General features: G+C 37.8%; 1 protein-coding gene across 5 annotated transcripts in view; it reads right to left on the bottom strand.

The window, feature by feature from the left end:
* LOC150086837 (ataxin-7-like) overlaps positions 1 to 16,057 on the bottom strand; it is a 298,875-nt gene that overhangs the window by 59,343 nt on the left and 223,475 nt on the right. For all 5 annotated transcript variants that reach the window (XM_090372777.1, XM_090372775.1, XM_090372778.1 and 2 more), the window contains exon 9: positions 3,953 to 4,080. In XM_090372777.1, coding sequence (XP_090228903.1) covers positions 3,953 to 4,080 — 128 coding nt within the window. The remainder of the gene's footprint in view (positions 1 to 3,952; positions 4,081 to 16,057) is intronic.

Consider the following 16,057-nt stretch of genomic DNA (forward strand, 5'->3'; position numbering starts at 1 on the left):
CAGAAAGAAATCTTGAGTAATAATAGATAGGAACCACTCAGACAAAAAAGGGAGCCAAAGAACAAAGTCCATAAGTTAAGATTATTTGTTTTCGAACATTCAACTACTATTATTTAGGTAAGCAAAAAGATGATGATAGACAATAATAGTATAGGAGCATACAGATTGGAGTTATGTGAATTTAACCAAATGCTAAAATTCAAACCCAGATTATTATCAACAAATGCAATGAAAGAAGTATAAAGGAAATACAAGTTAGTTAAAGCTATTTGTTATATTACTATTTTTGTGTTAGCAAATAGCAATAATTCATGATTTATAATAATAATAACTAGGGAACTTTTCCCCCTGCTTACTTTTCTCGCCAACCCCCATGCACGCTTTTCTACATAAAATGTAGAGGTATGATGGAGTAAGTCAAATTCTTTTCTATGCAAAAGACACTTTCAAAATGCACTGATCGATATCAAAGAGGAAATGACCTAGGTAGTTATTTACCTGTGCATCTGTAGTGACGCAATTGCCCCGCTCACGTGTACCATGTGACCCGCATCCCTCTTCTTCCATTGGCTACCCCACCCCCACTACACAGCATTCTTAAGGTCGAATAAATATCACTATGTAACTGCAAATATCACTACGTTTACATAGGTCACTTAGGAAAAGGCCTTTTGCTTCGGGTTCCATAATGCATGAGGAATATTGTCGCATCCAAAAAAGAAGAACTAAATTTTTAACTAAAATATTTACAAACTATACAAATATTTAAAATACAAGCAACCCCTGTATAACACGGTACTATATAACATGGTTTCACTCTAACACGGTTAGAGTATTTCAGCAAACCTCGCATAACACGGTATTTTTGAGCATTTGTGTGGAGAAACCCTACTATTATTATGTTGATGCAATTTTTCAAGATTTACATTATTTTTTTGTTGTTGGCTCACTGTTGACTCTGCTGTTGACTCATGTTATGCAAAAAAAATTATTGGGGAAATCCCCATATTTTATTTTGTTCGGAAATTCCCATGTTAGGTTCTGTGCTATTGAAATTGTGCTTGTTTGAGACCACAAAAAAAAAATAATAAATAAATAAAAAATAATAATAATAAATGTGACTTCGAAACATCACTAAACTTTGTTCTTAAGAACCGTTTGGAATAATTTCTTTGTTCTGAATTAAATTCCAGCCCTAAATTATGCCTAAGGATAGGCATAATTTGGGTAACTGCTGATTTATTAAAAGAATGGTTTCTAAATTGTTTTGTGCCAGCTGTGCAAAACTATTTAAAGCAGAAAAATCTAGTAAAGTTTTATTACTATTGGATAATGCTCCAAGCCATCCAAAAGATTTAAGGCATCAAAAATGTTGACATACTGTTCCTACCGTCTAATACAACTTCTTTAACTCAGCCATTAGATCACGGCATTATATCTGCTGTTTAAACTGATTACATCAGAAAATTGTTACAACAGATTTTGGAAAAAATTGATTCCGAATCTGTTGAAGTGATGGAGGCATGGAAACATTTCTCAGTTGTGGATTATATCAGAATCATAACTTTATGATTGCGATCGTAGAAATAAAACCATCAACATTAAAACCGTGTTGGAAAAGTGTATGGCCAGAGTCAGTTCATTCAGGAAATATGGTTATGGTCAAACCAGCAGAAATCGGAATCGGTGCGATAGTAGATATTGCTAAGTAGGAGGGGGAAGATTTGATGATATGACTACTGAAGATGTTCAAGAATTACTGGTAGAAAAGAGGCTGGTGAAGCGGATTTGGTGGAAATGACATCGGAGGTAAACCAAATCAATTCAGAGGATGAGAGCGCAGATAAAAATTCTGTAGTTCTAAATTTTACACTAAAAGCATACAGGAAGGCATAAACTTACCAAGCAACAGCTTCTTGATGGTGTCGAGCCAGCATATTTCTTGTCGACCTCTTCTCCTTATTCCACTGACCTTTCCTAGCATTATCGATTTTTCCAATGAATTATGGGACCGAAATACGCCAATCATAGTTTGGTGATCTTGGCTTCCCGTGATGTTTCTGAGATTCTTGAGTTCATTCATAAAATTTTACAGCGAAAAATACTGGAGCAAGTCACCACGTCTTTCCCTAGTGGTGGCGCTATTATATGGCTATATAGGCCTTTACTAATTAAAACTCAAAGTTTTTAAAAATCTATATCTTTTCTGAAAAGGTGATATTTTGTTCCAAAATTAGATACAACTAATCAATGTGACAAACCCCTCCACCTAATTAAAGTCGCCTGCATTCGTATCTTGTAGAATTTAAAAAAAGCAGCTCTTCAAATTTTCAAATACCAGTGCTATGCTAAAGCATTGGCAGCTGGAAATGACAGTTAGAACAAAGAATGCTCTAACAGCCAAAACAGAATTATTGTAAATTTAGTGTAAATTTTCCATGATTATAAATAGTCAAACTTGATTAACCTTATCACATTATACTCAAGTTTCACAAAAGAATTTAAAATGAACACCTTAAAACCATATGTATACACTATTTAGCAAGAGCACATATAAAAGAATCATTGCAGCTAACTGTCATTGTTGGCCACGTAATTATTTAAGTGCGCATTTGTAGTGACGTAATTGCCCCGCCCTCTTCTCTCATTGGCTTGAATAAATACCACAAAGAGGAAAATGTTTTTAATGTATAGAGAGATAATAATAATAAAAGAGCAAAAAAGTAATGACTGTTATGCACGAACCAAGAACTTTTCAATTCTGTGCATCTGGCACACTACCCATTCATTTCTCCAACTAGTGCATGGCAACAAACATGACATCTAGTGCTTCAGCTACAATAAACATTATATGATAGCCCTTGTGATATGTATGAAACAAATAAATAATACTTGCTGAATTTCTATTGGTCCATTAATGAAATTTGGGAAAGCTTGACAAATTGTTCTACAAAATGAAATACAAAATTTGACAAAAATTCCTCCACTGGGAGTCAAATTATTACATGCAGATGGATAGACAAAGAAATAATTGTCATATTTCCACTGGTTATATTTTAGTGAAATCTGGAAAGGCTTGAAAAAAAAAATCTTTTTAAAAGATCCAAATATAAACTTTCATGAAAATTTATATTTGAATCTTTTAATTATAATCTTTTAATAGTAATTCCATTCACTATGGGCCAAGTTATTAGATGCAGATGGATAGACATGGTGAAGACAACAAGCACTAACTAACATGCCTAATAACTGAATGATAATTAGAAGGCTATTAGAAGATAATATAGAATAGATGTGCGGAAATTTGCCTTTAGCCAGCGGGTGGTTAATTGCTAGAACAAACTTCCATCTGTCGTTGTGGAAGTTGATAGGTTAAATCATTTTTTTTTTTTTTTTGGCTGATGCTGCATAAGCTCATACACTTGCTTTCTTGCATCACATGCCACTACTACTACTAATCAGTAAATAAAGACAAGATGGATTATGTCATTGAAAGTATAAGTTAGGTTTTAGAAACATTCAGAAACCAAGAAATAACATATTGTTATTTGAGATGAGACAGAAGTTAAAAAATGAAGGTAGTTAAAAACTGAGAAAATCTGAAGAATGCAAATAAGAATAAACTGGTAATGCAGCTAAGATGTAATGGGGGTATAACAAAGAGAAAGTTAAAAGTTAAATAAAATGTTTAATATATACTTTGAAACATTAAAAAAAAAAAAAATCTTCAGTTCCACAAAATTAAAAAATACAAAATTAAAAAATACAAAACACATGCTTTAAAGGATGGTGATATCACTTAGAAGATTTAGCTGATATAAGAAGATTAAGAGATAAAAAATATCCTTAATTCTATAAAACAGTTAACTCAACAAAATAATTCATTAAACAAAGCATTTAAGGCAACCACAACACACAAACTGAAATACTAAAATTGATGTGTATCACGTACTTAAGAGGAGGTGGATGACTACTCCTCTCCGCATATATTGCTGCTCTGAAAGCTGCTCGAGGAACATCCCATCTTCTATCAAGCATAAATAAGCCATTCCCCAGCTGACGTAATCCAAATGTACAAAGCTGAAACAATTGGTAATATCTTAATTCTCAAATATCAAAACATATATAATTTTTAAAAAGTTACATGGTGGTTAAGCTTTTCTATGTCAGTATTCCTAGCCAATCACAACTCTTTCCAATTGTATTTTTAATTATTTACAGATTTCTTTTCACTCCCCAGTTTTTCAGACAGTAGCTGTTGCTTACTTGCAGTTTCCTATGCTATTTGCTAACTGAAATGTGGCAAATTAATATGTAGTAATTTATTAAATTGAAGTTTAAAAAAAAAAACATTTAAAATATTAGCATAACTCATTAGTATCCAATATTTTCATTAAATACTGAATTGCTTTTGTGAAAAAAATATACTGTATATTTGGCACATATTATATACCTGCATATAGTATAGTACACCAAGTGGACAGAAATCATGGAATACCTACCTAGTAACAGGTAGGCCCACCTTTTGCCTGGATAAGGGCAGTCACATGGTGAGGCATTGAGTCCACTATTTCATGAAAGCATTCCACTGGTATTTCCATCCATGCTTGCTGCATTGCTGCCCATAATTCCATCACATTCCTGGGTGGAGGATCCAAAGCTCAAACGGACCTTTCCACAGTATTCCAAATATGCTCCACAGGGTTCAAGTCCAGTGAGCAGGGAGGCCATTCCTTGGTGGTAATAATCTGCGAAACGCTTTTTGAAACATGTTACAGTCACCATAGCTCTGTGCGAAGGCGCATTATCCTGCTGGAAGAGTCCTTTGCCCTGTGGGTGCACGATGACCACGAAGGGATGCGAGGATGGACATGTAACCAGGACTGTTCACAGATGCATCTAGATGTACCAGAGGTCCCAACATGTGCCAGTTGAACACGCCCCAGACCATTACCAACCGTCCATCTGCCTGAACATTTCCATGTTGACATGATGGGTACATAGCTTTGTGTGGTTTCCGCCAGATACATACCCTCCCATCTGTTCAAAATAACTGGAAATGGGACTCGTCGGACCAGGAGATCCGTCTGCAATCATTCAAAGTCCAGTGCTGATGTTCTTTCACCCAGTTGAGGCATAGAGTCCTGTATCGTGTTGTTAGCAATGGGGCGACTCTGGTGGGCCAGCACCTCCCATAACTTACTGCAGCTAATGATTGCCCGATGGTCTTGGTTTCTAGCATCTCCCTTGTTGAAGTTGGCAGTGATTTGCGCAACTGTCGCTCTCTGATTGGCCGAAACAATGTGAGACAGACGTCGCGGCCACAATCATCCACCACCTTTTTCCACCCACAGCGCTGTCCACGATGAGATGCTATTCCAGAAATTATTTTTAATATATAAATATAAAAATGCCACATAAAAATTGATATCTACAATAAGAGTAATTCAGGAAGTCAATAACCGGTCAGAAAAAGTTGTGTGCCACATGTAATGAAAACAGTGATGGAAAGTGTCAGATATACCATTCTTATTAAGTACAAAAAACACTATAAAATTGTGATGTTAAACATTTTGTTTCACAAAATGCTACCCTCTTGAATAAATAATAGATTGTTTTATAAATTCGCTTGTCATATAACTCATCTTGTTTTATATTCTCACAAGGATTATTTCATTTGACTGCAGTGATGTTCAGCCATCAGAGCATTCAATTTTCATTTCTGGACATATCTTAGAAGGAACTGAGGCTGACTGTTCTATAATTGTTCAGAACTGCTGGAAAGATTTCAGAATTTTAACGGCCATGGAAGGCATTAAAGATTCCTAGAATGAACAACTAACTGCTGAAGAAAACTGCAACCAGAACATGTTAGTCAATTTCAAGGATTTTCTAACATCAGAGGAAAGGTACAGGGATTGTTGAGCTGATGGGAATTTTGTAAGAGTATAAGCCAAAAATCTGCAGAAAGAGGAAGCAGAATAGATACTGGTAACACATATGGAGAAGCATCCAGTAGAAATCAAGCTTCATCAAAAAGGATGATGAAACACAGAATGTGGAATAACAATTAATGGCTAAGACAATTGCAAAATTTTAAGACTATTCAATGAAATCACTGCAAGTATTGCTGAAGTTAATCCTCTTAAGGAATGAATTGTTGTTGTTGTTTTTTTGGTGCAAGGGCTGCTTAAGCCATATTGCACCTATCACCGTTATGAATGTTAAATATGCATGGTGATTGTGATGGCATTACTCAAAAACGATTGTATAATTCGATCTTTTTTGTGAAGTGAAAGAACTCCAGTAGATTAGCGTCGTTACCTATGATGTGGCAGAGTGTCAAAGGTTAAGGTTTGGCAGAAAGCTAAAAGAGACTTGGCGGGCAGTGGTGTATAAAGTACACTCAATAAGAATATGCTTTATTGTGAGTGGACAGTTGCACTGTGTGCATTGTGGAGGATCATTACCTGTGAGGAGATAAAGGTGGGTAAGATGACTGTGGCCAATTCGTGCTCTAGTTAAAATTACTTCCTCCCTCCTGTTTATACGGAAACTGGAGGTCCACGGTTGCGGTTCGGGTTTTATTTGGCAGAGTTTATTGTGCGTTTGGACTTGCCACCATTGAATTCTCCATTGTTCTTTACACATTCTTCGAATGTTACTTTTGTAGTCAAGAGATGGGACATAATGCTGTGATAATTCTCTGTCGGATGGATGTTTAGCGGCATAGTCTGCACGTTCGTTTCCTTGTATCCCAGCATTTGGCCTGGGATCCAACAGAAAATGGCCACTCGTTGGAGTTCTTGAAGATGCATCAGTTTGGATTTTATGAGCTTTATTAAAGGATGTGTTTTAGAAGAATTGTTCTGTAAAGCTATAATCGCACTCTGGGAGTCCGTATATATCATGCTTTTATGGATGGCCAGATGGAGGATATTTTCCACTGCAAGTTTCATGGCGTATAATTCAGCTGTATAGCTGCTGCATTCATTGGGAAGTGATACGGAGGTTTTATGAGGGAAAATGGCTGAACCACCCACTCCACTCTCAAATTTTGATCCGTCAGTATATATTTTTGAAAAATGCAGATAATTTTGTGTATGGGCTATATGGAGTTGTTGTATATTAACATTTGCAAAAGAGTGTTTTCCCTAGTTTAGAAAATAATTGTCACAGAGCGGTTTAATAGACCTCCATGGGGGATCCGTACTGCTTAAATCTTGAAGAACTTTATCGGGATCTATATTCCAAGTTTCTGATAATGCTTGAGCTCCGAGAGCAAAAGGCTGAATTGCTCTAGGTTTATTTCTATAGAATGTTGTGAACTGTGGGTCGTTAAGTATTGGCCTAATGGGATGGGTAGGTAGACTTTGGATTTTAGTTGTATAGTTAAGAATTAACATCTTTCTCCTGAGGGTTAGAGGAAGTTCGTGAGCATCAATATAAAGACTTTGAACTGGTGAAGTTCTATAAGCGCCTATAGAAATCCTCAGGGCAGAGTGTTGAATTGGTGCAAGTCGCGCTAGCACGCTTTCCCTAGCAGAATCATACACCGGGGCACCGTAATCAAGGCGAGATCTGATTAGGGCTCTATACAAATGCAGTAACGTGTACCGATCTGCACCCCATGATGTAGAAGAAATGACTGAGTATGTTAATTTTTTTCAGGCAAGACGTCTTTAGATGTTTAACGTGCTCTATGAAGTTCAACTTATTATCAAAAGTCAGACCAAGCAGACGAATGCTGCTCACAACTGAGATAGACTGATTTGTTAAGTGTACTTCTGGATCTGGATGCATCTTCCTTTTGTTACAAAAGTGAACTACTTTAGATTTTGAACAAGAGAGTCGATACCCATTCTGTGCCATCCATAACTGAATATTATTAATTGAAATTTGGAGCTGCCGCTCAATGAAAGTCATGTTTTGAGAACTGCAAGAAAAAGTGAGATCATCGGCATAGAGGTATGAATTCACAGTGCTGGGCATATATTTAGTCATATGGTTTATTCTTATTGCGAATAAGGTGGCACTGAGCACAGAGCCTTGTGGGACCCCTTCTTCTTGTATATATGTTTGAGAGAGAACTTGTCGGTATCGGACTTGAAAAGATCTGTGCTGAAGGAAATTCAATATGAAGTACGGTAAGTGGCCTCTCAGGTCAAGGGAATGCAGATCTCTTAGGATACCAAAACGCCATGTGGTGTCGAAGGCTCTTTCTACATCAAGGCATACCATGACAAGATGCTCATTTCGAACGAATGCATTCCTGATGTTTGTTTCCGCTTTGACCACGAGATCCAGGGCTGATAGATTTTTCCTGAATCCAAATTGATTGTCAGAAATTATATTTTTAGAGTCGAGAAACCAAGTAAGTCGACGGTGAATTATTTTTTCCAGGGTTTTGCTTAAGCAGCTGGTGAGAGAGAGATAGGTCTATAGTTTTCAGGAATGGAATGATCTTTTCCTGGTTTCGGAATTGCTATTATATAGGAGTGGTGCCAGGAACTGGGGAAACAATGTTCAAGAAAGATGCGATTGAAAAAAGTGAGGAGTGAAGAGACTGATTCTTTATTTAAGTGTTGGAGCATTATGTAGTGTATTCCGTCGGGGCCTGCAGCACTGTGTTTTGAGCTAGATATGGCTTCTTGAAGTTCAAGCATTGTAAGTGGCTGATTATAAGGTAAAGTACATTTACTCATAGGTCTGAAGTTCAGTTCGGACTTTTCAGCTAATACTTTGATCTTCTGGAATGATTGATCATATGCTGTTGAGGCAGATAACTGAAAAAACAGTCCCTAGGGCATTCGCTATATCTGTAGGAGAAGAAAGATCCTGTCCATTCCAGTTGAGAATTGGGGAGGATTATCGGGAAACTTTGCCACTTAGTTGTTTTATTTTCCGCCATATTATTCTTGAATCAGTATTTTTATTAATCGAGCTCGCAAATCGAATCCAAGATTCTCTTTTAGCTTTCTTCCTAATGTGACGGGCCTTGGCTCTGAGTCTCTTGTAGTTTATAAGATTGGCAGTGGTGGGATATTTTCGAAACAGATTCCATGCTCGGTTTTTTTCTTTTTTTTGCACCTTTGCACTCTTCGTTCCACCAATAGTTTATGGTTCTATGGGTTGTTGACTGTGATTGTGGAATTGCAGTGCATGCAGCAGACAGTATTTGTCTCGTGATGTGATCAGTAGCTCTGTCAATAGGACAGGTTTCGATTATCTGTTCATCAAAGGACACTCAGGAAGTGAATTTTGCCCAATCTGCTCTGTGGAATTTCCATTTTACGTAATTTTGGGAAATTATGGAATGTCCTGTTTGAATCTTACATATTAGCGGAAAGTGATCACTATTTAGCGGGTTGTCGAGAGCCGTCCACTCAATACTAGGGAAGAGGATCGGAGAGCATATCGAAAGGTCTATTGCAGAAGTTCTACCCGTAGAGAGATGGATGTAAGTTGGCAAGCCAGTATTTAGTATAGTCAGATTTTGTCTGTCAGCAAGCTGTTCGATAAGTTGTCCTCGTCCATCTGCATTGGGAGAACCTCACAATGGATGGTGTCCATTAAAGTCACCCAATAAACAGATAGGGGTTGGCAACTGCTGAATAAGATCTTCCAGTTCATGGATGGTATAGGAGTGATTGGGCGATAGGCAGATAGAAACAATTGTCAAAGTAATACCAATGACAATACGTGTTGCAACAGCTTCGATGGATGTTTGTAAAGGAATTAATCTGCAAGGTACTCATGAGTCTATGAGTATGGCTACCCCTCCGTGAGCATTATTTGTAGCAGTTCTGTCTTTTCTAAAGAGTGCATAATTCTTAATTGAGATTGATACATGCTGTGTTAAATTTGTCTCTTGTAGGCAGATGCCTACGGGATGGTAACGATTAATTAACTCGTGGATATCATCAATGTTACTGCGAATTCCTCTACAGTTCCACTGTATGATTTGGTGCATTATTTGGTTCTGTTACTTGAGGTAGATTCTGAGTCTTTTTTATTCCCAGGCTGTTTGTGGCGATCGAGTTTCATTTTCTCTTTTCTTGGAAAGGTTGGGCGTCCGATATCCATAACATCTTCTGCATGAAGATCTAGATAGGTTCATTTGAGTCTGTATCGTTATCAGTGTCCATATTTGCTGAAGTGCTATTGCTTGTCTTCCTATCTGTAACTGAGTCGGTTTTTGACTTTGAAATATCTGATGGTCTCTGTGGGGTTGCTGGTGGGACTGTAACAGGGGTGTTGTTGGCTCTATCTACTACCTTTTGCTCTTTTGGAGTCTGTTTCATTGATGGTGACAGTATAGATTGGGCCCAATCTGCAATTGACATGGTTGGGGGAACTGATACTTCAGTTTGTGTTGCTGTTGTTTGGTATTTTTGCATTGCTGCTGCATATGTGTTCTTAGGTGCGTTAAGCATAATTTGCTTTCTTGCCTCTTGGTATATGACTTTTTGTTCTACCCTGTACTTTTGGATTTTTTTTTCAGTTTTCCATAGATCACATGACTTGGAGTAGGCTGGATGCGCGCCTTTGCAATTCAGACAGTGCGGTGTTTTGGCATCACAGTCTGTGTGCAAATGTTCTTTCGACCCACAGTTTGGGCAGACTGGATCTCCTCGACAAGCCATTTGTGCGTGACCAAATTTTTGGCACTTGTAGCATCTTATAGGATTCGGGATAAAGGGTCGTACTCGGCAGTTGAGATAGCCGGCTTTGACACTGGATGGCAAGATAGGTGTTCTGAATGTCAGGATGATGTTGCGGGTGGGAACAAGTTCTCCATCTTTCCTGATCATGATGCGTTTGGCTTGTATCCCTTTCTGATGTTTGAGTTCTTGGGCCAGTTCATCTTCTGTTACATTTATCAGATCCCACTCTGCAATTACTCCCTTGGAAGTATTTAGTATTGCATGAGGGGTAACTTGAATGGGTAGTCCGCCAAATATTGTTAGTTTCAACAGTCTCTCAGAATGTGCACGACTCACTGTTTCTACCAAGAGGTCTCCAGATGTTAGTCTTCTCACCATTTTGGGAGAGCCCGCCACATTTTCCAAACATTTTTGTATAAGAAATGGTGAGATAGTGCTCATAGATTTGTCCGACAGACTGTAAGATAAGGAATAATGGGCATTCCTGTTGGTCTGTGTCTGTACGCAGTCATTTAGACTTTGTTACATCGTGAGAAATTTCATGATCAGCATTGCTGATAGTACTAGATGAGCACCTAGGCTGCTCAAGCTCTGGGTAATTGTCGTAGTCCATGTTAGGCTCCTTTTTGCCCTGGGAGGTTGACTTTCCCTCCCAAGTTTCCGGCCCCACCACGGGGAGGCAGGAGCAGTGCAGCAAGGAGGCCAAGCGGTTAGATAAGTTAGTTGATTAGTAAAATAGAGTAATATATGTAATGAAAAAGAAAGGTGAGTTTCCTTCTTTGTTCTTACTTGTGATTTTTCAAGTATAGAACTGAATTATAAACGAACTTCCAGTAAAAAACAATATAACTTAAAATGAATTTTTATCACTGGGAAAGATCGCTATATATTTTCGCACTTTGAACGCTTGACCTCGAATTCGCTTGGCACCCGGGGCCTAAGGAATGAAACCTAGCCATGAAAAGTTGCAGATTACCTTATAAAGCAACAGAAAAGAAATAAGCAGCTTGCAGTAACACAATTCTTGAAGTCACTTGCAGTCTTCTTCCAATGCAACAAGCTATATTTCACCTGCCTCTTCAGAATCTACAATACATGACCAAAGTATCAGGGCATCCTTTTATGAATATGTGCCCATTCTAGAAGTCTTCCATATATGTGTATAAGACAAGACATATCAAAATAAATTTTGTGGGTCTGCTTCTCCAGCAGCAGTATTTTAGATGCTGATGTGGGTTATGAACTGGAATGTGCACTTTCAACATGGAATAGTGCTGGATGCCACATTGGCAACCTTTCTGTGCTCCTAACTGCAGCTCATCTGAAATTCACAAAATCCACTGTGGTAAATGTTACTTGAAGATGGTAATACCTCCATGAAAAAAGGTCAGGGCAGTCTGTCTCAGAAACATGGAATGTGTTCAACACACCATAAAAAGATTAGTTCATGCCCAACTCATGTTGTTTGCAGAATATATCACAAAACTGGTTCAAGAAGCCAAAGAAACATTTATCATTTGCAGAATCTCAGGTTCATTGGTAGGACAGCTCAGTAGTGTAGCTACCCTTTTTTGAGCCTGGAGGCAAAGAACACGTTCGGGCCCCTACTTAATTAATGAAAATTGCAAAAAGAGGAGACAGCCAAAGACGCCAGACCCGCTAAAGGACCCGGGCCCAGAGGAAATTGGCTTGCCTGCCTACATGGTAGCTACGCCACTGGGACAGCTGCTCATAAGCCCAATATCACAATTGTCAATGCAAAATGGCATCTGAAGTGGTACTGTTCCCATTGTTCATGGGCTCTACAACAGTGGCAGAAGGTGCTATGGGGGTGACAAATCTTACTACAATGTTTCATTCTGATGGACATGTTTTAGTGTGGAAGTTGCTCAGGAAGCACTTACTGTAAAAGCATATTATTTCTACCATGCAGTTGGGTACAGGTGGTGTAATAGTATGAGGCTGTTTCAGGCTATTCCGACCTGGTCCACAGGTGGAAATACCCAAAACCACAAAGTCCTTAACTCACTTTGACACTGTGTACAATTATGCACTAGCTACTCTGTGGCAGTAGTACAGAAATAGACTGTCCATATTAACATGACAGTGCATCATCTAACACAGCAAGAGTCACACAAAACTGATTTGTGGACCATGATGTCAAAAAGTTGGACTGGCCAGCTCAGAGCCCAGGTCTCCATTCCAGTGAACAACAGTGGTACGACCTGGAATGCTAGATTAGACGGAAGCAAAAATGGCTTTCTTCAAACATGCTGTGACAACTGCTTTGCTGGAGAAATGGAAGCAAATTCCAGCTCACACCTACTAGAAATTGGTAGAGAGTAAGAAAAAAAATCAAACAGTAAAATCCACAAATGAGACCTCAAAGAAGGCTGAACAGATGAATATAAGAATTCACCTGGATAATTTTTTAAGCCTATTCACTCAAGTAAAAAAAATGAAAGTAAGACATATTGTTTGATTGAATACTTTTAATAAATTGTAAATTTAATAAATAATAGCCTGCATTAAGAATCTGCAGAAAACGACCACTGAGTCTTTACTGACATGGGCTTTACATAAAGATCTAACTACTGTCAAGAGCAAAGGGAAGGGCTTTTGCATTTACATTGTTGACTATGCTAAATTATATTAAATTCTATGTGGTGGGACTAACTGATCATACAGTGGTTCTGATTACTTGGGCCACCGGTTAATCAGGGCAGCCGTTTATTTGGGGCAAATCTTAAAAAAACAGAACCCAATTGAGAAAACAGCCAGGGTTTAATTCGCTTAATTGGGACAACATGCTGTTTAATCGGGGCAGGAGACTGCAGCACTGGAGATTACCCTATGATTGTCTCCGACCGTACCACATAGTTCGGTCGGGTTTCTGGAGGTCACAACCATAAAACAAACACAATTAGCAGTCACCTGTTTAATGGGCTTTTCTGTTAGTGCAATCTATCAAAAAATGGACAGTAAACTCGATCTTATTGAATTTGCGATAATACCGACAGCCGGAATTCTGTGGGTTATTATGATGAAATGTGTTTACACTTCCATGAAATCTTCAATCATATAAAAAAATCTGACAAGTGGGATCCTTCCACTTGTCAGATTACGAACCTAAGGGGGCATAAATTCAAATTAAGAAAGGACAGATGTAGAATAGATGTGTGGAAATTTGCCTTTAGCCAGCAGGTGGTTAATTGCTGGAACAAACTTCCATCCGTCGTTGTGGAAGATGATAGGTTAAATAAATTTAAGGAGGAACTGGACAGGCATTTGGAGGGAATGGTGTGATTTTTTTTTTTTTTTGGCTGATGCTGCATAAGCTCATACACTTGCTTTCTTGCATCACATGCCACTACTATTACTATTACTACCATTAATTTTCAGAATCTTCTCTTCATTCCTATTTTTAAAGCTTCATAACTTGTTACTCCGTTCTCACTTGCACGTATCGTGTTACTTGCAATTTTTGTGTGCCGTGTTCTTTGTTATTGATTGCTTATCTTTCTACTGTTTTAAATTTTAACCCCCACCCACAAATGTGAGTGAACAGAAATGTCAACTAGTTAGCATGTACATATTACAGTACGTATTAATTATTCCAATTATCACGTATATTCTTCCGATTTTCAAGTATCATTTAATTTTTTAATTTGTCAGGTAATAAAGGGTAAATTTGTGCTTAATATAGCTTTACTTTTATGGCCTGTGGATAATATTCCTCCTATTTTCGCTAATTAGAATCGCTGTTGAATAGAATTAAAATTCAATTCACAAATGTGATCACAATGACAGGCGATTACTACACATCGTATAGTGAAAGGTACTTTACTATGGTGAGTCCATCGTAACGTGATTTGATTGTACAGTGAACCAATTGAAAAGTGGGGCTCCATTGTATTTTTAACTATTTACATGAAACTTCAGATAATTGTGGCAGCCGCTTAATCGGGCCAAAATGCACTAGTCCCGATGTGTCCCAAATAACCGGAATCGACTGTATTACCAACTGCAAATTCTGAATGGGAAACATTCAGGGAAGTAATGGCAGAAACCGCTAAACTCACTACCAACTATGAGATACTGTTCAGGTTCTAGGACCTAAATTGGTGTCAGATGAAATGATAAGCCTTGTGAGAGAGAGAGAGAGAAGCAAAATGCATGGGATGCATATAAATATCCGGCAATACAGAAGCTTATAGAAGATATGAACTAGTCTACAATCAAGACACAAAGGAGGTTAGGCAAGCTAAGGCAGTTTACTAGAACTCTGGCAAAGAATGCAAAGAAAAGCAGAAAAGACTTCTTTACTTAAGCAAACACTAGAATGAATGGGATGAATCACATTGGTCCACACGATGTCGATGGTTTAACTGTTAATGATCCTGCCCAGTTTGCTGAAAAATTGAATAGGTATTTTGCATCTGTATTCATACACGAAAAATTTTTTAGGGATGAGAATGCCACGTTTATAATATTCTAAGTGATAATTCTCAGTTATTACAAAACAGAATTTTGTGAAAACTGTGAAGGAAAAAAAAGAGAAATTGTTAGAGCTTGTTGAAGTGGATTAAGGAAGATCAAAGAGTAAAGTGAGTAATTACAGACCTGTAAAGCTTGACTTCTATTCTCAGGAAATAAAATGGAGTTGCTGATTAAAGACGTAAAGCATGATCATCTAGACAGGAATGCAGTTATACTGCAGTCACAGCATGGATTTGTTAAGGGACAATCTCATCTGACCAAGCTGATTGGATACTATGACACAGTAACAAAGGAACTGGGCACAAACAATTTTGACATCATATACTTAGATTTCAGAAAATATTCTGATAGTGTCATACATAAAAGACTACTATACAAATTGAAAACAGTATAAAAGATACTGCTGTCCATTTGTAAGTATCAGTATGCAAACAGTACAATTTGTTTTACATGTACAAATTGGAGCAGTGTGGCATTAAGGGCGAATTACTGCGATGGATAAATGGATAATAGAAGGGAAAAAAGAGTGGTTATCAATGGACACTTACTTCTCTTCTTGGATTAATATTATGGCTGACAATGATACCACTCACTGTGGACTGTCTTGAAAGGTTTTTTTTCTATACCCCCTTGGGTGTTAGCCTGACATAGCCGAGTGGTAGTCACTCAAAGAGCGCAATAGCACATAGTCTTTGGGTGACCAGTATTCAAGGCTGTGACTTTACAATTAAAATTTGTATAGACTATTTATTGTAAATTCCACTGACCTGGTGGTCGTGTAAGAGTATAAACAAGAACGTTTTATAAAACAGGGATCAGTGCTGTGCCTATTGTTATTTTTTATATTTATTAATGATACTCGTTAAGGCATATCGAGGCTTAATATCTAA

Source organism: Mastigoproctus giganteus, chromosome 4 (genome assembly GCF_048544385.1).
Source record: "Mastigoproctus giganteus isolate SK-2022 chromosome 4, ASM4854438v1, whole genome shotgun sequence".
Taxonomy (NCBI): domain Eukaryota; kingdom Metazoa; phylum Arthropoda; class Arachnida; order Uropygi; family Thelyphonidae; genus Mastigoproctus; species Mastigoproctus giganteus.